This window comes from Mizuhopecten yessoensis, unplaced genomic scaffold (genome assembly GCF_002113885.1).
Source record: "Mizuhopecten yessoensis strain PY_sf001 unplaced genomic scaffold, ASM211388v2 scaffold7473, whole genome shotgun sequence".
Lineage (NCBI taxonomy): Eukaryota > Metazoa > Mollusca > Bivalvia > Pectinida > Pectinidae > Mizuhopecten > Mizuhopecten yessoensis.
In genome coordinates this window covers 1,502,918-1,530,741 of record NW_018407065.1, presented here as the reverse complement: position 1 = coordinate 1,530,741, position 27,824 = coordinate 1,502,918, and the positions used below count along the sequence as shown (strand labels likewise).

General features: G+C 37.0%; 2 protein-coding genes across 7 annotated transcripts in view; one reads left to right on the top strand and one right to left on the bottom strand.

The window, feature by feature from the left end:
- LOC110453633 (centrosomal protein of 89 kDa-like) overlaps positions 1–17,140 on the bottom strand; it is a 40,478-nt gene extending 23,338 nt beyond the window's left edge. For 2 of the 6 annotated variants that reach the window (XM_021502667.1, XM_021502672.1), the window contains exons 1-7: positions 17,062–17,140; positions 15,215–15,262; positions 10,928–10,972; positions 1,959–2,197; positions 1,309–1,427; positions 620–699; positions 5–133 (exon numbers count right to left, since the gene is read on the bottom strand). In XM_021502667.1, coding sequence (XP_021358342.1) covers positions 5–133; positions 620–699; positions 1,309–1,427; positions 1,959–2,197; positions 10,928–10,972; positions 15,215–15,262; positions 17,062–17,106 — 705 coding nt within the window. In that variant the 5' untranslated portion in view covers positions 17,107–17,140. Of the gene's footprint in view, positions 1–4; positions 134–619; positions 700–1,308; positions 1,428–1,958; positions 2,198–8,441; positions 8,457–10,927; positions 10,973–15,214; positions 15,263–17,061 lie in introns of all 6 variants that reach the window. The other 4 variants (XM_021502668.1, XM_021502669.1, XM_021502670.1 and 1 more) reach the window with 4 other exon arrangements.
- Positions 17,141–18,991: 1,851 nt separating this feature from the next.
- On the top strand, positions 18,992–26,906 carry LOC110453656. Its single transcript, XM_021502698.1, has 5 exons — positions 18,992–19,087; positions 20,183–20,315; positions 23,051–23,307; positions 26,223–26,359; positions 26,744–26,906. The coding sequence occupies exons 1-5, from the start codon at positions 19,027–19,029 to the stop codon at positions 26,765–26,767; spliced, it is 612 nt and encodes a 203-aa protein (XP_021358373.1). The 5' UTR covers positions 18,992–19,026; the 3' UTR covers positions 26,768–26,906.
- Positions 26,907–27,824: the final 918 nt, after the last annotated feature.

Here is a 27,824-nt window from a genome sequence, read left to right as displayed (position 1 = left end):
TCACTGTTTCCTGGACAACGTCATCAGAATCTGAATCCATATCCCTGACTGCACGCATGGCCTCGCGAACCTGCTGACTGGTCCGTTGTAAAGACTGACCCTCCAAACTTTTCTCCGCTGACAGCTGTGAACCCTGTAGATCAAATGTGGGAAGTTTGATTGGCTTGAAAAGTGTTTGTTTTTTATCAAGATATAGATATGGAATCAGATTTTATTATTACCGTTTTTAGTAAAACTTGTTCAACATACCAATTTAATATGGAATTAACTACATAAGTCAAGTCTGTGATCTGATCAATCTTGAAACATATACAGCTGATCATTTCAACCATTTGGTTGGGGAGGTTATTTCAAAGCCAATAAAAAACGAATTCTTTGTAGCATCAGTAATGATGCTGATACTCTGAGTGTTATGTACATGTAGAATTAATACTGGTGTGGAGCCTCAAAGCGTGAGTTGTATGCAGTACTGGCCATGGACCTCAACATATGTGAGTTTTATGCAGTGATGGTACTGGCCATGGACCTCAACATATGTGAGTTCAATGTACTATAAGTACCATTGATTTTAAAGAGAGTCCCCGAAAAAAGTTTATTCAGTTTGTGTGACTGACATTACCTTGCCTCGTCTTGTCTTGTTTGGCATGGCATAAATATCTTTCTGTGCTTCTTGAGATTCCAGTATGTGGTACATACGATCTGGAAACCAAAACAAAGCAATCATTGCAATATTTACTCAATGATCCGTCATTAATCAAGGGCTCCAATATTTTCTTGAAAATAGCAGTATTGAACAAATGAGGTTCCATATTGAATTATTAATTTATAAGCTTTTCATAACCAGACACATGACCGTTGCAGTTTTTTTTGTAACTCAATAACTGACACTATCTAGTACTAGACAGGCCCTGGAAGGACACTATTAAAGGAGACTTACAACTTTTGAAACAAGGCTATCAAACACTCTACTGGCTACGGCTGCATGTAATTCACTGTGAAACACTTTGTTTAAAAACCTAGCTAATCTATTTTTGAAGAAACATGTTCCTTTGGCGCTGTGGTTGACCTATAACTAGCAACAGTGACCTTGGGATTGACCTCAAGACCATCTTCGCTAGCCAAGTGTTCGCTTCGTATACACTCCAAGCGAACACTTGGCTAGCGAAGATGCTCAAGACCCTGAAATACAAACTAACACATCTGAGGTATTCTCATACTTAACCTTTGCATAAACTTTTATGAAAATCTGTTAAGAAATGAAGTCGGTGGAGTCATGACAAAATAACTACAATCAAAGCTAATGGTTACCTCCCCCTTCATCATCTACAGCATGTTCCCGTGACCCCAGAGGCGGGGTAGGGGCCTTCTCCCTGTCCGTGTAACTGATCCTCTTCCTGGCTCCTCCCCGGAATTCCACAGAAGAATACCTGTAATGACACCATTACAACATTACATCTGCAACATCTGCTGACTGGCCAAGGTCATAAATGAAACAACATAGGACATGGTTGTTGATAATGCTAGCATGACCCACATTTTTAAGTGGGAATTTTCTGAATGCAATTTTTGTTACTGACATTTCTTAAGAAGTGTACTATAAAAACAAGATAAGGTGTTGGAGAATTACATGAAAATTGAGATATACTGAAGCGAGGATAAATCAATATCTTTGTCAAGTCATTTGTAGTCAATTTAAGTGCTTAAACTTGTCTGCAATTTGAAAAAGAACCAGAACTAAAATACAAAAAAAACTATATTAAAACTACAATACAGTGCTCAACAACATTTCAAGACACATTGTGTATTTAAATTATTAGATATTTCATTGAAGTTTGTAATTAAAAGCAGGATTTTGTTTTTAATCTCAATATTAAAAATTGAGCATTTTTATAAAATATGATCAGCAGAATGAATTTTTAAATGGCAAAAACTGCTGAAAATAATATCCCAATTGTTACCCAGCTTCCTCCATCATCTGGTAGTCATAGAGACTACTCTCAGGGTCACTCAGGGGATCCTCAATTCCTGGTTGCTGCTGTTGCTGATGTTGCTTCAGCATCTTGCCAATGAGTGAAGAGTTGAGGACACCCGTTGTCATGGCAAGGCCGGGAAGAGTTCCTGGTGGGGTCGCCGGAGGCGGAGTCTTGGGTACTGCCATGAAGGCCACGCTTGGCAGGAGACCCGCCGATACTGTTCCCTGCGAGGAGAACGGGAAAATTACATGGTGCATCATGAAGGACAGAAAATCAGCAGTATTCAATAATATCAAGAATTCTTTGATCAATTGATGCAGAGTTACATTTGACCAGATTTTTTACTTCAAAATAAATGTTCAATAATTGTAAGCTTTATTACAAATGCATAGAATTATATTCATTAGGTATAAAACTATTTAAATGAAGCATGTTAAATTGCAATAAAGTGATAATCTGTCTATCTTTAAATCTCCTGTGACAGTAAAATGAATCAACACATCAGATACTGATTTCATTACCAATGGATTTTCTGAAAGTGAAATAACTGGTATAAACATTCAATTGTACATGTGATGAGGTTATACATTGACTTATATCATCATACATCACTATAGGTATAAGGACTTTATTATTTCCATATCCCAGCAATAAACCTGAAGTTTTGATTCTACATAATGCACTGACTGTGCCATAAGGCCATTTTCCTGACGATAGTAATAGTCATAGAGTCAAAATACATTTTTTTCTTTTATAACAGTGTGAAGCAAATCTCTGCTTTTATGAACATACATATACCAGGTATTCAATGTTTTTCAATCAATCCTGGTTTTTCTTAAGCATAAATTATTGAGTAGTTCTTGAGAATTCACAGGTATGGTTACAATCGGCACAAACATGCTGTTATCAATAAGTAATGAGGACACTGGAAAATCACACACCAGGTCATGTAGAACAGCCACCAGTCAACTGAGGACTTACAAGGTGGTGGCAAGTCTGTATACAACCTGTGTACAATGGTCTGAGACACACAGACCGATGGTGGCAAGTCTGTATACAACCTGTGTACAATGGTCTGAGACACACAGACCTATGGTGGTAAGTCTGTATACAACCTGTGTTCAATGGTCTGGGACACACAGACCTATGGTGGCAAGTCTGTATACAACCTGTGTACAATGGTCTGAGACACACAGACAGATGGTGGCAAGTCTGTATACAACCTGGGTACAATGGTCTGAGACACACAGACCGATGGTGGCGAGTCTGTATACAACCTGTGTACAATGGTCTGAGACACACAGACCAATGATGGCAAGTCTGTATACAACCTGTGTACAATGGGCTGAGACACACAGACAGATGGTGGCAAGGCTGTATACAACCTGTGTACAATGGTCTGAGACACACAGACCGATGATGGCAAGTCTGTATACAACCTGTGTACAATGGGCTGAGACACACAGACAGATGGTGGCAAGGCTGTATACAACCTGTGTACAATGGTCTGAGACACACAGACCAATGGGGGCAAGTCTGTATACAACCTGTATACAATGGTCCGAGACACACAGACCAATGGTGGCAAGACTGTATACAACCTGTGTACAATGGTCTAAGACACACTGACAGATGGTGGCAAGTCTGTATACAACCTGTGTGCAATGGTCCGAGACACACAGACCAATGGTGGCAAGACTGTATACAACCTGTGTACAATGGTCTAAGACACACTGACAGATGGTGGGAAGTCTGTATACAACCTGTGTACAATGGTCTGAGACACACAAACCGATGGTGACAAGTCTGTATACAACCTGTGTACAATGGTCTGAGACACGCTGACAGATGGTGGCAAGTCTGTATACAACCTGTGTGCAATGGTCCGAGACACACAGACCAATGGTGGCAAGGCTGTATACAACCTGTGTACAATGGTCTAAGACACACTGACAGATGGTGGCAAGTCTGTATACAACCTGTGTGCAATGGTCCGAGACACACAGACCAATGGTGGCAAGGCTGTATACAACCTGTGTACAATGGTCTGAGACACGCTGACAGATGGTGGCAAGTCTGTATACAACCTGTGTGCAATGGTCCGAGACACACAGACCAATGGTGGCAAGGCTGTATACAACCTGTGTACAATGGTCTAAGACACACTGACAGATGGTGGCAAGTCTGTATACAACCTGTGTGCAATGGTCCGAGACACACAGACCAATGGTGGCAAGGCTGTATACAACCTGTGTACAATGGTCTGAGACACACAAACCGATGGTGACAAGTCTGTATACAACCTGTGTACAATGGTCTGAGACACACAGACCGATGGTGGCGAGTCTGTATACAACCTGTGTACAATGGTCTGAGACACACAGACCGATGATGGCAAGTCTGTATACAACCTGTGTACAATGGGCTGAGACACACAGACAGATGGTGGCAAGGCTGTATACAACCTGTGTACAATGGTCTGAGACACACAGACAGATGGTGGCAAGTCTGTATACAACCTGGGTACAATGGTCTGAGACACACAGACCTATGGTGGTAAGTCTGTATACAACCTGTGTTCAATGGTCTGGGACACACAGACCTATGTGGGCAAGTCTGTATACAACCTGTGTACAATGGTCTGGCACACACAGACCGATGGTGGCAAGTCTGTATACAAACTGTGTACAATGGTCTGAGACACACAGACCAATGATGGCAAGTCTGTATACAACCTTTGTACAATGGTCTGAGACACACAGACCGATGGTGGCGAGTCTGTATACAACCTGTGTACAATGGTCTGAGACACACAGCCCGATGGTGGCAAGTCTGTATACAACCTGTGTACTATGGTCTGAGACACACAGACCGATGGTGGCAAGGCTGTATACAACCTGTGTACAATGGTCTGAGACACACAGACCGATGATGGCAAGTCTGTATACAACCTGTGTACAATGGGCTGAGACACACAGACAGATGGTGGCAAGGCTGTATACAACCTGTGTACAATGGTCTAAGACACACTGACAGATGGTGGCAAGTCTGTATACAACCTGTGTAAAATGGTCTGAGACACACTGACAGATGGTGGCAAGTCTGTATACAACCTGTATACAATGGTCTGAGACAAACTGACAGATGGTGGATAGATGAGAGTAAAATCAGATCCGAGTTCCCTTACATCAGATAAGAATACACCTTGACCAAGTGAACATTACCGCTGGCTGTTTTCAATGCCCGACACAAGTACTGACAGTCATGTCATCATATCTTAATTGATCTAATTAGACAGAGTTAGTTATTTCAACAACTGAGAGATGTGATAGATATATTACAGAGAAGTAATGACAATGGGGATTGTTAAACAACAGTCTTGTATCATGTGTTAATGTCATCCATACTGAAGAAATACTCCGATCAGCTTTTCTTATATATTTCACTTATATTTGCACAAAACTTTGAAAGGGACATTCCCAAAGTCATAAACAGGAATAATAAAACATTTCATGTCTGTAAGAAAACTATAGCATATCATTTAAAGCCACTGACCTCAAAAAGTACAACGAAAGCAAATTTATTTTTAAAAGTATCTACCAACAACAACAATCACTAATCACGTACAATTTACATATAATACAAACAATAAAAAAACTATCTATGGAGGAAGACACTTAAGACTAAGCTGAGAAAAAGGTATGAAAATATAACAATATCAAAGTTACATATTAACTTTATATGGATATTACTAAAGATACCTTTTTATTGTGTATGTGATTAGTCGGCAGGTCTGTCCCTGCTACCTATTAACACATTGACCGATTCTTCAGATTGTAGTACCTTAATCTGGCAGATCAAATTAACCGCAGATTAACTCTACTGACCAGTCTCAAATGATCGGTCTGCTGCAGTATCTGTTAACTTAACTTTATCCCTAAGACTAAGTATCAAAACACTGCACGAAAAGAAAAATATACTGAAATTGTAGGAAAACATTAAAATAATCATAAAATGTCAGAAAAGTATTAAAATGAAACATAAAACTTTTGGCTTAAACAATAACTTTAAATATTATTTTATAACAGTAAGCTAACCAAACGTTGCAAGGAATGCTATATGCGTTAATATAGCTGTCCTTATCCGGTGTTTGACAGTGAATCGGGTCACACATTAAGTTGACAATAACATTATACCACTACAGCAGGTCAGGATATACATGTTTAGGTGACTTATTACATACATTATACAACCACAATCGCTGATCTACATGTAGTGCTGGTGGATAGTTTCCAGCAGAGTCTATTGTTCCTGTGGTTTGATCGAGTCAGTTGGTTCTGTAAAACACATTGCAAAACACCAACTGCACAGCCTTTATACAGTCCCTAATTATTTTCCCAGTTACTTAAAGCAAATATTTTGACATATACAACCCCCTTCCCGCCAAAAAAAAGGCAATAAGTTAATTTCATAAAAGAATTACAAGCAGCAAATGTTTTATTACACTTAACAAACAGGGATATCTTAAAAATATCAAAATGATATCAAAATTTTACAAGAAAAGTCAATCACATCTATTATCAAAATAAAACAGTTGTAAACAGGTAATTCATTACAAAGAGCTAAGGAAGCAAGAATACTAGAATCTATCACATGTAGGTATGGGCAGATTGGAAATCAAAATCTACACTTGTCAAGTTTCTGGCATTAAGTCTTCACATGAGGTATTTCCACATCCCCACCATGTCATGTCTACATATAACAGACACTAAATCTCACATGGATGTCGCACATGGAAGACGTTATATTTTTGCATATGGATAAATTTGAGAAATGGATGGTTCAATATACCAAATAAAACAGGAACAAATATATCCCAAACCAATTGAAAGGGGAAATAGATGGTTCATATATAGGAACCATCTATTTCCTATATATACAGCAATGGAAACGGGAAAAATATGGTTCATAAACAACACTTGAAACAGGAAATGGAGGGTTCATATACAGCAATGGACACATGAAATGGAGGGTTCATATACAGCAATGGAAACAGGAGATTGAGGGTTCAAATACAGCAATGGACACGTGAAATGAAAGGTTCATATACAGCAATGGAAACAGGAAATGGAGGATTCATATACAGCAATGGAAACAGGAAATGGAGGGTTCATATACAGCAATGGAAACAGAAGATTGAGGGTTCATATACAGCAATGGAAACAGGAAACAGATGGTTAATAAACAACAATGGAAACAGAAAATGGAGGATTCATATACAGCAATGGAAACAGGAAATGGAGGGTTCATATACAGCAACTTATTGGAAACAGGAAATCTAAAAGCTAATATTCAGAAATAGACACACTGGAAAGAGATAGTTCATGTAAAGCAATCAAAACAGGACATGTATGAGTTATATAATAACGGAAACAGCTAACAGACTAGAAATCACAGCTAATAAACACAACTACACGATATGTACAAAGATACACCATGACAGGATCAAAAGATTTACCATGAGCCTATAACGGTCACACAAAAGGTCATTAACCACCAGCATGATAAGGAGGGGAATCAAGATCAATACTGAAACGGACGTCAAATCCCAGGAAATATTTTTCACAAACAGAACACTTCCAGATTCTGCCTATCTAGACCATAAAAAAATACTTTTCTTATTCACCTGTTTGTCAATAACATCTTGCAAATATTGACATTCAGAATGAGTCAATTTTTTTCATATTGTATAGAAAAATGATCAACAATATAGTTATAGTATGTATTAGTCTAGATAGTCAGCACTGCAAGGACAACAGTGTTAAAGGGACATGTTCACACTCTTTGGAGGTGATGTTTTTCACTAGTACTTGGATATTCTTATAGAAAAATGCCATCCTCCCCAAATTGTTATCTGAATTATCAACAAAAACCCTTGCTTTATTTTAACAGACAGCCAACAGGATACTACAATACCACATGTATACCAGTTGTTGTAAACCTTTGATAAACCACAGCTCAAAAGTCTAATCAATTGTTTCTGTTGAAATTTCGTTATAATCAATGTTTCAGATCTTTGACGCATGTAACCGCCAACAGTACCTTTATATTTACAGTGTCCAGTAATTTATTGACAATAGTAACAGTAGAAACTATCTTAAAGTAGAAATACTGTAAATATACAAGTGTACTTCATTTGGAAATGTATTTAAGACAACAGCAAATTTCTCTTTATGTACAGCTGGTCGTTATGTCCCTTTAACAGTTCATGAGTCACTGAGTTTAGAGAAAACACTTATACAAACTGTTTACCACAAATCACAGAAAACACTGATGCATTCAAATGGTTCTATAGTTACTCTGCTATTTTCAACGCATGCAAGTTTTAAAAAAGTACTGTGTAGAACCAGACAAACCATACATCTATCACATAAAGGACAGAAATACTGGCTTGAGTCCATTACTGACCTGATCATCTGCCATCTGTAACATTAGTATAACAAATACATGAGGATTAAAACATGTTACACTGACAAGATATTATAACAACATTATCACACAAATGCTCAACAAGCTCAAGTCAATAACAAACACTGGTATTCCAACACCACACTCCCCTTAGTCCAGAAACCAGCTGTTAGGATCAAACATGTTGTTCTACTGACACAGTTCTGGGCAAGATACTCAAGATTTCCTTGACACTGACAACATCTGAATTCTTACCAAGGTATGATTATGACAATGTTTTTTCCGGTGTTTGCAGTATAGACCAAATTTGTAATAAACAATAAGATAAAGAGCCAAGATGCTTTGATAGCTTATTAACAGGCTATACAAAGTACTCATGCAATTGCTGATAAGACTTAAAGACAATTCAGGTGGAATCAATGGGATTTTTAAAACAAAGTTTATTATTTGTACCAAAACGATTAATTGGCTGAATGATAAACCAGGGTATACAATATGGCATTGGTCCTGATGAGGTTAACACCCTAAACCAGGGTATACAATATGATATTGTATACCCGATTAATTGGCTGAATGATAAGCCAGGGTATACAATATGATATTGTATACCCGATTAATTGGCTGAATGATAAACCAGGGAATACAATATGATATTGGTCCCGATGAGGTTAACACCCTAACCCAGGGTATACAATATGGCATTGGTCCTGATGAGGTTAACAGCCTAAGCCAGGGTATACAATATGATATTGTATACCCGATTAATTGGCTGAATGATAAACCAGGGTATACAATATGATATTGTATACCCGATTAATTGGCTGAATGATAAACCAGGGTATACAATATGATATTGTATACCCGATTAATTGGCTGAATGATAAACCAGGGTATACAATATGATATTGGTCCTGATGAGGTTAACACCCTAAATCAGGGTATACTATATGGTATTGTTCCTGATGAGGTTAACACCCTAAACCAGGGTATACTATATGGTATTGTTCCTGATGAGGCTAACACCCTAAACCAGGGTATACAATATGATATTGGTCCTGATGAGGTTAACACCCTAAACCAGGGTATACTATATGGTATTGGTCCTGATGAGGTTAACACCCTAAACCAGGGTATACGATATGGTATTGTTCCTGATGAGGTTAACACCCTAAACCAGGGTATACAATATGATATTGGTACTGATGAGGTTAACACCCTAAACCAGGGTATACTATATGGAATTGGTCCTGATGAGGTTAACACCCTAAACCAGGGAATACTATATGATATTGGTCCTGATGAGGTTAACTCCCTAAACCAGGGTATACAATATGATATTGGTCCTGAAGAGGTTAACACCCTAAACCAGGGTATACTATATGGTATTGGTGCTGATGAGGTTAACACCCTAAACCAGGGTATACTATATGGTATTGTTCCTGATGAGGCGAACACCCTAAACCATTAAAAATTAAGTCAACTATGCTCTTTTAAAAATTTTTGAAATGTGAAAAGTTTAGATAAAAGGATAGACATGATGTTATATCCAACCATGTACTGAAACAAGTTACAACTCTTGTAAAAAGTGCTGAAAAGTTTTACTGTTGAAGTTTTAATGAAAAGTCTAAGAGTATTGATGCCTTTAACTGGAGAGTATATATTCCAGTATATATTTGTGTTATTTAAATGAAGTTTGAAACTTTAGTTATTACTGTGAAAATCATTTTTACCAAGTCTATCAAATAAACATGACATCTTGTTATTTTTGTTTCGTCATTATGTAGTTCTACTATAAATTCAGATTCAGCATCATCTGTTTGATTCAATGATGAAAATAAATAGAGGGGCTACAAGTTTCTGCCATGCTTTCTTAAGTAGGTATACTATAGTTGTGATATAAAGGGAGACAATGCAACATATCTATAAGAATATAATTAAAGCAATCCTCATTCTTGTTAGTACTAGGGCTGCAACGATACATTAACATGAGGATACGATACGTATCACGATATTGTGGTCACAATACGATACGTATCACGATATTGTGGTCACAATACAATACGATATGTATCACGATACTGTGGTCACGATACATATAACGATACGATACGTATCACGATATATGTATCAAGATACATATAGTAACAGCAGAAGCAAAGTGAAAAGATGGAAATAGACTTGGTCCAAAATGGGCATGACTTAAAAAGTTTCATACAATTCACGTCTTTCGATGTACATGCCCAGCTGGAGCTGTCACTCACCATGTTGGAATGCTTATCAGTAGACTAAATTCAGAAAGGACAAAACCTGGAAAAATATTGTATGTATATCGTGACCTCCATAAAATATTGTGTATCGTACTGTATTTAAAATATCGCGATATATCACTGCAGCCTTAGTTAGTACACATGACCCTGACATACACCGTTAACTCACAATCATCATACACCCATGTTCAAGCCAATTACTGACAGCAGACACCTTACCTTGTTGTCTAGTTTGGGTGAATGTTGTGCACTCAAACATCCAACCTGAGAACAGATGTCATATTAATGATGTCAATAAAAAGTTTTGTATAAAATACCTGCCCAAAAATCTACAGCTTTATTCCTGTCAGCCCCCATATTGATACCAAGATTGTATAGCACAAGGTAAAAGTCATAATATATCATATCAATCAGAATCAAAAGTCATTTTCACCTGATCAATCAATTTGACCCTATAGCTATAATACAGCTAAGTCACATGACTAGGTAATAAGGTCACATGACAAGTCCAGATGTCGTCCTCCATCTTCTTGCACCACCTTTCCAGAATGTATTTTTTGTGTGTTTGGGAATGCCTTTTTGTATGAATGTTTTTGTTTGTTTGTTTGTTTGATTTTGTTTAACGTCCTATTAACAGCTAAGGTCATTTAAGGACGGCCTCCCCTGTGTGCAAGATGCATGCGTGTAGTGTATGTGTGTGTATTTTGGGAGGCTGCGATATGTTCGTGTTTATCTCAGTAGTAAATTTATATAAGTACATGTACCACTGTCAGGGTAAAACAAACAAACCTCCCTCAAATTTAAAGTAAAAGTTGAAATTTCCAATATCCATGGTACAATTTCTGAAAACTCCATGTATCCTGGACCTCATTGAAATCAATAAGAAAAAGAAAATCCTGATTTAATTGTACAATGTATCATTAAATTTTGTTTCTGAAGAGATTAATAATGCCTCACTACTCACTGGTTTTTGGACTGCAACAGACTCTACATACATTGTATAAGTGTTTCAATGATTTTGAAGTCAATCACATTCTGTGACAATCTACACATGTGGAACCGATTCAAGCTCGGGTTTGGTTTTTCAGGTTTACAGGTTGTTCAGGGCTCCTTTAACACAAGGTACAATATTACTAGAAGTTTTGCGTTGGGCACTGAACAAATGGGATGCTTTAAGATGAACATGGCCTTTTAAGGAGATGTTCTGGTTTGGAGTCCTTTTCAAATTATATCCTTGAAAATATATCTGGTTGTCTTAAACACAATACCCATAAATCTACATTAAAACATGGTACATGTGTAATTTATAGTCCAGACACCTTGTACTTCTGATTCCACACACTAAAATATCAATTCATTAGTGGTGTCAGTCTGGCTTGTACACATCACTGTGTATAGGTGTGGCAAGTAAAACATGGGCTAATACAAAATTTAACATCATTACGGTATGTTGATTTATGGTAAGATCTCGTACTGATCACTTCTGAAGGTCTGACTATACTGGCCAGGGTCAAGTCGACCCGATGCCTGGTTAGCTAAATGGCAACGTCTCAAAATTATTCCATCTAATGTATGTACAAAATATTGAAATCCAAAACATAAACTGTATGTATTGTCATTCAAAATGAATTCCTACTGACAGCAAACACAAATACATTGGAAGGTGTTTAGATATTTCTCAAAATTCACAATTTTCAAATTCTAGTTAACCCATTCACCCCTTAAGTCACATCTGAACCTTACCAAATCAAAGACTGGGCAAGTCCAGTTTAAATATGTAGGGGTGACTGATTTAACGATTCCTTAGCTAATTAGACTTTCAATGTCTGGGCCCTGGTAACCAATTTACTTGTATAATACCATATAACCAGGAAACAAGAAGTTAATTGGTGTACATAAACAGACATGAAAGAAGGGCTTGAACAATATTCACAAATTAAAGTTGATTTTTTTTTACACATTGCAAACTTATTGAATGCACAACATAATTTACATCAGAGAATGTCTGAAACATTAGTAAAACAAGGAAATATGTATATGGCTAGTCAGTAAAACAGACTGAATTTCTCCACTATTTGTAATAGTACATTAATGTCAGCTTATATGAATGTTGACCTTGGTGTTGCCCTAATTCTATATAAAGGACCTGATTTGAACCAAGTCTAATGCATACCTCATAAGTGTAGTATTTGCTAGATTTTAAATATTTTAAATATTTTAAATATGTGGCTCTATATATAGCTAGCATTAGAATAATTCTGGAGATCAACTATCACTCTAACAAGTTGAGACCAGATTTTAACTTGCCCATGTATACTCACCAGTACAATTTACTATAGATTATATAACTCTTTCATTCCATGGCAAAATAATGAAAATGAAATGGAAGCAAAATGTTTTACAGAACAGCAATACGACTAAAATATTGATTGTGTTTTATGATTTTAATTATATTGTAAAATGTGATTAAGGTAATAACTGTATTAGTTTTAGGATTTTTATTAGCATGGTTAGTATGATTTAGGTGACAAATATGTTTTATGATATTGATTAGTATGGTTATGTAACTTTTATAAAACAGATTTGAGTATAACATTGTTATTAATCGTGTTAGTATGTCAGAATGAAATCTATAACTAATTGCTGCTAGAGAATTTATTAGGACCCCTAACTTCATATAATAATTTAAAACAAAAACAGTTAATTACATGACTTTTTGAGACCTTGAAGTAAATATTTATCTTTCTGCGGCTAAGGAACAGGGAGGTACTCACAGGAAAGACTTAAAAGGTTTACTTCTACACAGGAATTACATCGGGAGGGTCAGGAGCTGAGAGGTAGACATCGGGAGGGTCAGGAGCTGAAAGGTAGACATCTGGGAGGGTCAGGAGCTAAAAGGTAGACATTGGGAGGGTCAGGAGCTAAAAGGTAGACATCTGGGAGCACAAACAGCTTAAAGATAAAGGAGAGTGCTTGAAGAAAGTGGAATGGGCTGAAACGAGCAAACTAAAATGGACATAAACATGTGGAATGACGGGCTCAAAAAGTGAAGGAAGAGGAAAGGCTGAACGAATCAAGAAGGGGATGGAAAGATTGAGATAAGTCAATCATTGTGAATGGCAGGAGCATCGGATTGGGATGGTCTAGACTCTAGACAGAACTGTAAAGTCCAGAGGGATTGGGATGGTCTAGACAGAACTGTAAAGTCCAGAGGGATTGGGATGGTCTAGACTCTAGACAGAACTGTAAAGTCCAAAGGGATTGGGCTGGTCTAGACTCTAGACAGAACTGAAAAGTCCAGAGGGATTGGGATGGTCTAGACTCTAGACAGAACTGTTAAGTCCAGAGGGATTGGGATGGTCTAGACTCTAGACAGAACTGTAAAGTCCAGAGGGATTGTGATGGTCTAGACTCTAGACAGAACTGTAAAGTCCAGAGGGATTGGAAAGGTCTAGAGATAATTGGAAGGGCCAGAGGAAATGGATCATAGGTCTGAGGAAATTCAGAAGGTCCAGAGGGACTGAGAAGCTTCCGACAGATGTGGAAGGTCCAGAGAGCTTAGAGATATACATACATATTTGGAAGGTCCAGTGGGACTGGGACGATACAGATTTGAAGGTCTAGAGGGACTGGGAAGATAGATTTGGAAGGTCTAGAGGGACTGGGAAGATACAGATTTGGAAGGTCTATAGGGACTGGGACGATACAGATTTTGAAGGTCTAGAGGTACTGGGAAGATACAGATTTGGAAGGTCTAGAGGGACTGGGAAGATACAGAATTGGAAGGTCTAGAGTAACTGGAGATATACATACAGATTTGGAAAGTCCAGAGGGACTGGGAGGATACATACAGATTTGGAAGGTCTAGAGGGACTGGGAAGATACAGACAGATTTTGAAGGTCAGGTGAGATAGAAAAGATACATACAAATCTGGAAGTGAAGGATTGGGAAGGCTTGAAAGAATTGTAAAAGGCTAGGATTTGGAAGGGTTAGATTTAAAAGGTCCAAAGGATTTGTATTTGAAATTTGATTTGGAAATTTTGATAGGATTGGAAAGGTATTGAAAGGGCTAAAGGGAAGTATGATGAACTAAAATAATGTCATGGATGGTTATTTCATGATAATGGCAGTGAAGCTAATAATTTGGTAAGTATCACTACACCTCAACATATAAAATCAATTATCCTTAAGAATTAAATCCATTTTCAAGGAAATGGAAATCTGTAAGATAATTAAAATGAAGATGAATATATGGAAATGGTTGATTTTATGTTCTGTCACAAGTGTTAGTATCTGTCAACTAAATAATGAAATATTAATAATTATAAGTAGATACACTACTGTTAATTATTATAGCGTACGTAGATGTCAGAACACAGCTGATGCAACATAAGTTTTGTATGTCAAAACATTAGGTAACAGCAGTATTCTAACCATGTAAGCAGATATAACTATAACTAGAATTATTGTGTTGCTTTCAAACAGAAAGCTAATAGAAAGCAAACCTTTTCTTCAAAAGTGATTCCAAGACCAGTTTGGGATTCTTGTCTTTCCTAGTAAAAGCAAACTACTTGGTCAGCACATAAAAAGCAGCAATTGTCAACACAACACAGTAAACAATCAGGTACATGTACAAATCACATAAAAATTCTGTCAGCACTTTTTATTGGATCAACAGTTCCATAAAAACACAAGACATATTTAAACTGTACCATGTATTTAAATTAACAGTTTTCTCCTATTTAATACGGTTTGATTATTCATATTTATATTGATTTTATATAGGTCTGTTATTCTCATATACATATTTATACAGATTTTATATAGGTCTGTTATTCTATTCATACAGATTTTATATAGATCTGTTATTCTCATATATATTCATACAGATTTTATATAGGTCTGTTATTCTCATATATATTTATATAGATTTTATATAGGTCTGTTATTCTCATATATATTCATACAGATTTTATATAGGTCTGTTATTCTCATATATATTTACGAACATTAGCTTAGCTATCTGTTTGTACCTTTTTTTGCTGCATTTATATGCTTTGCATGTTTTAGTCCTATCAAGAAATTTAAAGGTCCCTCAATATTATATGAATTTTCACATATTTATTTGCAGTGATTTATATTTCCAAAAGTTTCAAAAATTTGATGAAAAAACACAACAAACTCATCAACAATTCAAATTAGAAAATTTCCCAACACAGCCTCTCTTAGTTATGTGAGTACATGTATTGCCAACCAACAGAAACTATTCCAGTACATTTAATACAAAACACTGAACAGTACATTACATTAAACAACACTTGAAAAATAAGTATTATCGTTAACTTGGTAAGATGGAATGATTTGATTTAATGTCAACACTGCACACAGTTTTTACAAAGATTATTACGATACAGGTAAATGTTTTATTCCCTGGGCCTTTACCCGGTTTTATTTCACAGATGCCAAATTTCCTTAACCATACCTGTATTTCATGAATGTTCCCCATTTTCAGTTAAGATTTTCCCTTTAGTTTAATTAATGTGCATTGCTTTTCCTTATGAGGGTTAAGTTGAGTAAAAAATATTATTTGTATTCATATTAGGCACAATCAAATTTTTTGCTGAAAGAACTGTTTAGACATTTCCAGTTATCATAACACCGTTGAAAATGTTGACTTAGGAAATTATGACCCCTGCTTAATACCAAAAAGATTGATAATTGCAGATGACACCATTGTAAGCGTCTTGTAGCTTCTTAAGGTGCCATATTTTATAGAACATTTAAAGTTTCATGAAGTACGTGTACAGACACTTGTAACGGACAGCTTTTTGGCAAAACAGTGGATGATGTAGATGGACACAAAGTTTAAATGCAGAGAGTGACAGAGAAAATATAAACTATTCCTTTTTATATTTGGAGTATTAAACCTGTCTTCTTCCTCTTTTTAGGTAAACAACAGTTACATCCTACTTCATATCTCCGTGTTCAATTTCCAAAAAAATGGTGCAGTTGCCGATATATTCAGTGTATGACTAACTGACATGTTTAGTTACTATAGTTACCATACAATAGTTACGGTACTATGTCGAACTTTTAAATAATAAATGCATATCATGGCTAAAGGAGATCGGTCTGCTTTGACCATCTGTCATTTAAACAAGGGAGATCAGCCATAATGTTGCTGTGATGAGACATGCTACGGCTTGCCTGGGTACAGTAGTGCCTCGGATGATCTTGATGTTATACACAATTTCAGCACGTTATAAACATCATGCATTAACAAAATAAACAGACAAATATGTAATCAATATATCTGTAGTGAATCTTCATGTATATCCTGGTTAAAACTTACCATATCCCGCACATTTTTCTTTTTCTTCCCACGCTTCCCGGCCATTTCGAATCGTGTACGGCCACTGTAAATAGTCAGGAATGCGCAGGCTTCATTAGCAACGAGGCTATGGGATTTCCCTTCACTTCCGGGTTCCCCGATCGGGATTTTAAGGATCCGTGTACTGCTGCTAAAACCTATTTAGTTCAAACAGAGACGTGCATACTGGCTTTATGTGTCTTTGGTTCAAGCAGTATATTTTTTTAAAAGGCACAAGATTTCAAATGGATAGGAAAACAAGCTTACGGCTTAAACTAATAAAAAAAATAGCATTGTAAACTTTTGTTCAGGCATGGCACGAAAGGCTAACAGTAAAGTTAAATTTATAAATCATTTCTGAAACACATGTAACAGGAAAGAGAATAGTGTGCTTCCACCGGGGATCGAACCCTCGATCTCCAGGTTCCTAGTCGGACGCTCTACCACTGAGCTAAAGGGAAATTCCCCCTAGCTCGAAGCTAGAAGGCGAGCTTAATCCTATGTACAATTGAACCCTGCCACACTACTCCCCCCTTTTAAATGTGTTCGCCCTCGAACACCACAACCCAGGTTCTAACTCCCTGTCACCACAGGGAGGGCCACGGACACCATTTGTAACAGGAAAGAGAATAGTGTGCTTCCACCGGGGATCGAACCCTCGATCTCCAGGTTCCTAGTCGGACGCTCTACCACTGAGCTAAAGGGAAATTCCCCCAGTTCGAAGCTAGAAGGCGACCTTAATCCTATGTACAATTGAACCCTGCCACACACATAAAAAGCGTAGAAAGTTCTACGGACCTTTTCAGAATTGATGACGTTTGGGAGTACTGCAGTGTTCTTGTCAATGAAAATATATTTGTTAGTATTATTCCGGATATTATCACAACTCCGGTTATTGTCAATTTTCTGGATTAGAATCATCATGGGTTTTACGTAAAACAAAAATGCAGTACACCGTTTTGGATTTGAAAAATTAAAACCGTTTTCATCAGCCCATATATGAAGTTTATTAAACACAACTGCAATTGTATTTCAATTATTTTCGTATGTTTTGACCGGTAGTATATAAGAAAGCCATCCACGTAAATGGAACCCTCTTCAGATGGAGACAATGTTTTGACATTATTATATATTTTTAGCCCAAAAAGTGTTACCAAAAGAATGCTTCCCTGAGGGACGCCCATTTCCAATAACTACTTCATATCATCATAGGTGTCCCTGTCATTGAAATTCCTCCTTGAAATTGTTATCAGAAATAATTGTTCTTGTAAATTATTATTCCCCCCTTTTTTGAGGGTGGGTGGAATACAGATGTCGCTTATCCGTCATATTTGTAGGATTTAAAAGAGAAAAGTATTCGGGTATCAGCGTCGTATTAAAAACACGGTTGAAAGGAGTTTTTTTCAGTTACAGAATGACTGACTCTATCACGTCTTAACGAGATGGAATAGAGCGAGTCGAGAGTTTAGATTTTGTCACAACTCCTTTATCTATCTATCTATCTATCTATCTATCTATATGTTATACTCCACAGAGACCAAAATGGCTTTAATCATTTACATTTTATTACACTCGTCAGCTCATCACAACAAAATCATGAATCAAAATAATTTGTTTTAAATTAAATAAAAAAAAAATGACTAGGCCAGGGATGTGTACTATTCTCCCGTGTAATCGAAATATTTGCGGTTTTTTTCTTGAAATACGAAACGATATGCTTGTGTTTTTGTATGTGTGTGTGGTTTATTTTTTCTCTCCTCAACAACTTTCGAGTGTCATTAAATGAGGTGATAATTGTCATTATCGGTGTAAGAAGCAATAGTCGTGTAAAGTATGTGAAAGCAAATTGTAAATTTATCACGTGGGATTCGTCAGCAACACGTTTAAGGTAGCAAGAGTTATTTCCCCTTCATCGTGAACACTACTCACGAATCTCGCACAGCAAACATGGAGGCGTACAGTAAAGCGGAAACGTTTCTCAAATATCCATTTGATATCGACCATGGCGGTAAGTGTTACAATACATGGAACAAAGACATATACAAATGTTTTTCCATTTCCTAAATTGTCAACCTAACGTATATATCAACATAGGATATATCTATTGGGAATCCTTTTGTTTTCACCATTTGATAACACCTATAGTCAGACAAAGATTTTGTCGCTTTGTTGGGTTGTTGAAAGGGACATACTCAAACCGAGTACAAAATAATTTGGGCGTTATATATTTAAACATAAAACACCCGTTGTGGTAGCATTAAAAGGGAAGGTAGCCCAGAATATATATACATTGAGCAGATTTCATAACCGAAAACATTTTATTAAAAAAAAAAATCATAATGAAGTGCACCAAAACATCATCCAGCTGTTTCTTTGATGTGGTTTCAAATGATAATATACAGCACACACAGGGATTCGTTGGGCGGGGTGTGTACGGTAAATACATTACCACAGGACAGTTTACTTTGGCAACCGTAAAAAAGGCTGTCCAAAGATCACGCTTTTTTGTCAAACTTCATGAGGTCCATATATCTTGTCTATCGAATGAGATATATACTTGTTCAGGGTGACAAAAATGTTCCGCTTTTGAGAGGCAACCTGAACACACCAAATGAATTGTTGACTCTTTTCGCCTAGAATGTACAATGGTACACATTACTACACATAGTATCTTATAGTGATAAGTTTCTCGAATGTTTATTAACACATAATGCTACTGTTTCACTCACACTAATACAAAACAATCAGTGCATTCTATAAATAGAATAGTACAATCTATAAATAGAATAACACACCTGAGATTCACTTGACCATGACTCAATTATGAGAACTATTAGTGTTATGATTTGTTACATAAACAAGTGAATTGACATGGGAATTTAGAAAAAGAAATGTGCATTAAATTAATGCGTTTTATTGATTGTAGGAAAATGTTAATAGGATTCCAGAACGACCCCCCCCCCCCCCTTCTTGGTTTCAATAACCCCGTGTTATAACGTATCCTCCTTTACAGTTAGACCCTGCTATAGATGCGACATTCCATTTCTACAATGACTAATTTCTTATTTAATAAAAATCATTATTTCTGAAATCTTGACCACAGTTAGTGCGGTGTCGAAGTGGACACCTCAAGAACGCAATATAATGAAGATTGATAATGATGGCTTCATACATAAAAAGAAGGACGTCAACAGCTGTGACGAAATCTTGGACAACTGTGTGCCAACCCTTCACACGTAAGTGTAGTTTTACATACGTTACAGTTAGTAAGGTACCGTAATCAGTAAGTTAAATGTTAACCAGTAAATGTAGTTAACATTAACCAGTTAGTGTAGTTTGAAGTTAACCAGTAAATGTAGTTTAACGTACGTTAACCTTAAAGAGTAGTTTTATGCGCGTAAACCAGTAAATGTAGTTACCATTAAGCAGTCAGTGTAGTTTAACGTTAAACAGTAAATGTAGTAAACATTAACCAGTAAATGTATTTTAACGTGCGTTAACCATTAAGAGTAGTTTAATGCGCGTTAACCAGTAAATGTAGTTAACATTAACCAGTTAGTGTAGTTTAACGTTAACCAGTAAATGTAGTTAACATTAACCAGTAAGTGTAGTTTAACGTACGTTAACCATAAAGAGTAGTTTTATGCGCGTTAACCAGTAAATGTAGTGTAACGTGAACCAGTAAGTATAGTTTAACGTCAAGCAGTAGGTGAAGTCTTACATCAACCAGTTAATGTAATTTTACGTTACCCAGTAGGTGTAGTGTTTCGTTAATCAGTAACTGTAGTTTTACTTTAAACAGTAAATGTAGTTTGACGTTAACCAGTAACTGAATTCTTACCTTCACCAGTAAGTGTAGTTTGACGTTAACCAGTAACGGAATTATTACATTCACCAGTAAGTGTAGTTTGACGTTAACCAGTAACGGAATTCTTACATTCACCAGTAGGTGTAGTTTGACGTTAACCAGTAACGGAATTCTTGTTAACCAGTAATGGAATTCTTACATTTACCAGTAAGTGTAATTTGACTTTAACCAGTAACGGAATTCTTACATTCACCAGTAGGTGTAGTTTGACGTTAACCAGTAACGGAATTATTACATTCACCAGTAAGTGTAGTTTGAATTGTTAACCAGTAACGGAATTCTTACATTTACCAGTAAGCGTAATTTGACGTTAACCAGTAACGGAATTCTTATATTCCCCAGTTAGTGTAGTTTGACGTTAACCAGTAACGGAATTCTTTTATTCACCTGTTAGTGTAGTTTGACGTTAACCAGTAACGGAATTCTTACATTCACCAGTAAGTTTAATTTGACGTTAACCAGTAATGGAATTCTTACATTCACCAGTAAGTGTAATTTGACGTTAACCAGTAACGGAATTCTTACATTCACCAGTTAGTGTAGTTTGACGTTAACCAGTAACGAAATTCTTACATTCACCAGTAAGTGTAGTTGACGTTAACCAGTGACTGAAATCTTACATTCACCAGTAAGTGGAGTTTGACGTTAACCAGTAACTGAATTCTTAAATTCACCAGTAAGTGTAGTTTGACGTTAACAGTAACGGAATTCTTACATTCACCAGTAGGTGTAGTTTGACGTTAACCAGTAACGGAATTCTTATATTCACCAGTTAGTGTAGTTTGACGGTAACCAGTAACGGAATTGTTACATTCACCAGTAAGTGTAGTTTGACGTTAATCAGTAACTGAATTCTTAAATTCACCAGTAAGTGTAGTTTGGCGTTAACCAGTAACTGAATTCTTACATTCACCAGTAAGTGTAGTTGACGTTAACCAGTAACTGAAATCTTACATTCACCAGTAAGTGTAGTTTGACGTTAACCAGTAACTGAATTCTTAAATTCACCAGTAAGTGTAGTTTGACGTTAACCAGTAACGGAATTCTTTTATTCACCTGTTAGTGTAGTTTGACGTTAACCAGTAACGGAATTCTTACATTCACCAGTAAGTGTAGTTTGACGTTAACCAGTAACTGAATTCTTACATTCACCAGTAAGTGTAGTTGGACGTTAACCAGTAACGGAATTCTTATATTCACCAGTTAGTGTAGTTTTACTTTAAACAGTAAGTGTAGTTTGACGTTAACCAGTAACGGAATTCTTACATTCACCAGTTAGTGTAGTTTGACGTTAACCAGTAACGGATTTTTTACATTCACCAGTTAGTGTAGTTTTACTTTAAACAGTAAGTGTAGTTTGACGTTAACCAGTAATTGAGTTCTTACATTCACCAGTTAGTGTAGTTTGACGTTAACCAGTAACTGAATTGTTACATTCACCATTAAGTGTAGTTTAACGTTAACCAGTAACTGAATTCTTACATTCACCAGTAAGTGTAGTTTGACGTTAACCAGTAACTGAATTCTTACATTCACCAATAAGTGTAGTTTGACGTTAACCAGTAACGGAATTCTTACATTCGCCAGTAAGTGTAGTTTGACGTTAACCAGTAAGTGAGTTCTTACATTCGCCAGTTAGTGTAGTTTGACGTTAACCAGTAACTGAATTGTTACATTCACCATTAAGTGTAGTTTGACGTTAACCAGTAATTGAGTTCTTACATTGACCAGTAAGTGTAGTTTGACGTTAACCAGTAACTGAATTGTTGCATTCACCATTAAGTGTAGTTTAACGTTACCCAGTAACTGAATTCTTACATTCACCAGTAAGGGTAGTTTGACGTTAACCAGTAACGGAATTCTTATATTCACCAGTAACCAGTTAGTGTAGTTTAACGTTAACCAGTAACGGAATTCTTACATTCACCAGTAAGTGTAGTTTGTGTTGTTAACCAGTTTGTGCAGGTTTAGTAATTGTCTTTTCTTTGATACCACTGTTAATGCATTTCTGCTTTTAAAAATGACTAAATTCTTGTTTTAAAATGAATTGTGTGAGGGGTTGACCTATTGATTGTGAGTTATGGTGGATTTCTCTTTATCCAGTAACAGTGCTTACAAGAACATCATCCGTAATTTTCCGCCACCAGAGACAGGGGTGTCTGTTAGTGACAATCTTCGTAACTTGACCATTGGTCAAATCTTGGACGCACGGGAAAATGACAGTCTGGAGGATCGTGAGTCGAAGGCATGTGACGTCATGGTGCTTGATCATGGACTTGACATGGCTTTCCGTCGTCAGAATGACAGAAAGATCCGCCCATACCTCATAAAAACTAATCTGGGTGACGTCATTGCTCCAGGTAGGTTTCCTCTCATCGATTATAGTGGTTTGTCTATGACCCTAAGTAAAACTTACCAATCACCTTTCTATAACGACAACTTACTTATAAAGGCCGTCTAAAATAATCTTATTAATACTCCATCTTCATTATCTTTCAAATGGTATTTTCTATATAACAACAAATTGTTTATAAAGACCAATGTCTAGTGAGACAGTTACTATCTAACTTGAAAGGTCCTTACTGACAAGTTTGGCTTGTGGTGTTAACAGACGGGTTTGTCTAAAGTGACCTTTATAGGTAGGTTTGTTTAGAGTGACCTTTACAGACAGGTTTGTCTAAGGTGACCTTTACAGACAGGTTTGTCTACAGTGATCTTTACAGACAGGTTTTCATAGATTGACATTTGCAAACAGATTTTTTTAGGGTGAACTTTTATAGACAGGTTTGTCTGAGTGACCTTTATAGACAGGTTGTCTAGAGTGACCTTTACAGACAGGTTTGTCTAGAGTGACCTTTATAGACAGGTTTGTCTAGAGTGACCTTTACAGACAGATTTGTCTAGAGTTACCTTTACAGACACGTTTTTTAAAGTGACCTTTATAGACAGGTTTCTCTAGAGTGACCTTCAAAGAAAGGTTTGTCTAGATTTACCTTTATAGACAGGACTGTCTATAGTGACCTTCAAAGACAGGTTTGTCTAGAGTGACCTTTATAGACAGGTTTTTCTAGAGTGACCTTTGCAGACAGATTTGCTTAGAGTGACCTTTTTAGACATGTTTGTCTGAATGATCTTTATAGACCGGTTTGTCTAGAGTGACCTTCAAAGACAGGTTTGTCTAGAGTTAATTTTTATAGACGGGTTTTCCATGAATAGCTTTTATAGACAGGTTTGTCTAGAGTGACCTTCACAGACAGGCTTGTCTTGAGTGACCTTTATAGACAGGTTGTTCTGAGTGACCTTTGCAGACAGATTTGCTTAGAGTGACCTTTATAGACATGTTTGTCTGAATGACCTTTATAGACAGGTTTGTCTAGAATGACATTCAAAGACAGGTTTGTCTAGAGTGACCTTTATCGACAGGTTTATCTAGAGTGACCTTTATAGACAGGGTTGTTTAGAGTGATTTTTATACACAGGTTTGTCTGAATGACCTTTATACACAGGTTTGTCTATGTGACCTTCAAAGACAGGTTTGTCTAGAGTGACCTTTATCGACAGGTTTATCTAGAGTGACCTTTATAGACAGGGTTGTTTAGAGTGAATTTTATACACAGGTTTGTCTGAATGACCTTTATACACAGGTTTGTCTATGTGACCTGCAAAGACAGGTTTGTCTAGAGTGACCTTTATCGGCAGGTTTATCTAGAGTGACCTTTATAGACAGGGTTGTTTAGAGTGATTTTTTTACACAGGTTTGTCTAGACTGGCCATTATCGACATGTTTGTCTCAAGTGACCTTTATACACAGGTTTGTCTAAGTGACCTTTATACACATGCTTGTTTAGAGTGATCTTAAATGACAGGTTTGTTTAAAGTGACCTTTACAGACAGGTTTGTCTGAGTGACCTTTATACACATGTTTGTCCAATTGTCCTTTACAGACAGGCTTGTCTTGGGTGACCTTCACAGACAGGCTTGTCTTGAGTGACCTTTATAGACAGGTTTGTCTGAGTGACCTTTATAGACATGTTTGTTTAGAGTGACCTTTACCGACAGGTTTGTTTAAAGTGACTTTTACAGACAGGTTTGCCTGAGTGACCTTTATACACATGTTTGTCCAATTGTCAATTACAGACAGGCTTGTCTAGAGTGACCTTTACAGACAGGTTTGTTTAGAGTGACCTTTATAGACAGGTTTGTCTAGAGTGACCTTTACAGACAGGCTTGTCTAGAGTGACCTTCATAGACATGTTATTCTGAGTGACCTTTATACACAGGTTTGTCTAGACTGACCTTTACCGACAGTTTTGTCTATAGTGACCTTTATAGACAGGTTTTTCTAAGTGACCTTTATAGACCGGTTTGTCTAGAGTGACCTTCAAAGACATGTTTGTCTAGAGTTACCTTTATAGACGGGTTTTTCTATAATAACTTTTATAGACAGGTTTATCTAGAGTGACCTTTATAGACGGGTTTTTCTATAATAACTTTTATAGACAGGTTTGTCTAGAGTGACCTTCACAGACAGGCTTGTCTTGAGTGACCTTTATAGACAGATTTGCTTATAGTGACCTTTTACAGACAGGTTTTCCTAGAGTGACCTTTATAGACGGATTTGTCTAGAGTGACCTTTATAGACAGGTTTGTCTGAATGACCTTTATAGACATGTTTGTCTGAATGACCTTTATAGACAGGTTTGTCTAGAGGAACCTTTATCAGACAGGTTTGTCTAGAGTGACCTTTATAGACAGGTGTGTCTGAATAACCTTTATAGACAGGTTTGTCTGAATGACCTTTATAGACAGGTTTGTCTAGAGGAACCTTTTACAGACAGGTTTGTCTAGAGTGACGTTATAAACAGGTTTGGCTTGGTGATTTTATAACATGCTTGACTGTAGTGTTTGTTTTTTAAAGGTTTGACTGGGTGGTTTTTATAGGCANGGGGGGTCTTTATAAACATGTCTGACTGAGTGGTCTTAATAGCCAGGTTTGACTAGTGTTGTATCTTATATCAGTACTATTTTATCTTTGAACTTGTAATATGGGGAGTGATATGGCGTGAAACAAAAACATTTCATTATATGGAGTGTAATGGTTTATGTAGAAACTGCGAGCTTAACAAGAACATGACCTATAGACGTACATACCTCAAAAAACTAATCAGGGTGACGTCATTACGTCTAATGCACGTGAAAATAAATGGTTGATGATTATGTTCAGTGATGGTGTTTATCTTACGATAACAAAGGACATTTTTGAACGTTTCCACAGAGTCAGATGATCGAATCCAATTGGCTGAAGTGAACTATGACGTAAACCAGTACCAGGACCTTGACCTATCACCTCACCTTAACTTGTACGATCCAAGAATGCCGAGGGTTGGCCATCATCAGGTCAAAGGTTATTACGTAAGTAAGACAGTCATATGTTTTCTTATTTAATTTACTTGTATACTAATCATAGTATTTATAAGACGGTTTTGTAATACACATATTTCTTGTAAATGTAAAAGTTTTTCTGAACAGGTATTTATAGGAAGTTTTCTATTAAGCAACATAGAATCGACTTTTAAAATCCGATAGATTACACATTTGATTCCAGAATGTAGAGTGTAAAGCATATTCTCAGTTGTTTTCATAAATTCTGTCGTCTTTCGTTAATTATCAGTTTAATGCCCACCGGTAGCCGTCTGATACTGTACTATTGTCACCTGACCAGTCGGTAGTTCCCAATCAAGATAAAACTAATATAACATAACAGCAAATAACATAGAAACACTTCTTCGTTTACAGTTGATGAATCTTTCAGGTCGTTAGCCGTACGTAACTTCCGGAACCTCAACTCGCCATTTCCGGAAAGCATCCAGCTTCTTACGGATATTCATCTAAATATTTGAGCCAAATTGAGCAGTTTGATGTACATATTTGTTAACATAAAGCACAATTTCTTATTGTATTTTCCTTTGTGTCTTGTGTTAGTTTTTCCAATGGTGTAGTTATTTACCGCGTTATTCGGCTGTTGATGTTGGCCAGTAGTAGTAGCTGCTGTCTCACTGGATATGATCGCCTACCTGACATACTGTGGGGTACCCTAACTCACCGTTGTCGACGTCATACCATTAATCTACGACTACTACTGACGCATCTACTGGTAAAATTAGCTCATGGATTGGCACAAATAAGTAACCTCAATTAGTCACCGTTTACTGTTCCCGAAAAATGCAACAGGTTACGTTCCCTTTTGGTTACGTTACCTGAAGTTTACTGCCCCGTAAGTACTTTTCCCTTTCGCCTGTGCAGGTTTTGGGAACGGACGGGCCTGCTGTACCCCACTGCATGCCGTAGAAAGCAACACATGTTTCTCACTCTCCTTCCTAATCCAAGCTTTTCTTCTGTCTTCTGTTTAAGGAACATTGAAGAAACCAGGTTTGATCTCCTACCCCCAATGCTATATTTAGGATCTGTATTTTTTCTCTCGATTCTTATACTCTTTAGACCGTCAGTATCCGGCCTACAGAGATGAAGAATGTAGCGTCAGTGCCCGGACTACAGATGTGAAGTATGTCTGGTGGCCAGTGTCCGGCCTACAGAGGCGAAATCTGCCCGTCAGTACCCGGCTTACAAAAAAGGAAGTCTGTTCCGTTAGTACCCGGCCTACAGATATAGTCTGTCCCGTAGGTGTCTTGACCCATAGACGTGAAGTCTGTCCCGTCAGTATCCGGCCTATAGACTGTCTGTATTCGGCCTACAAAGGTAATGTCTGTTCCGTCAGTATCCGGCCTACAGAGGTAAAGTTGGTTCCGTAAGTACCCGATCTATAGAGGTAAAGTCTATCTGGTCAGTGTCCGGCCTACAGAGGTAAAGTGTGTCCTGT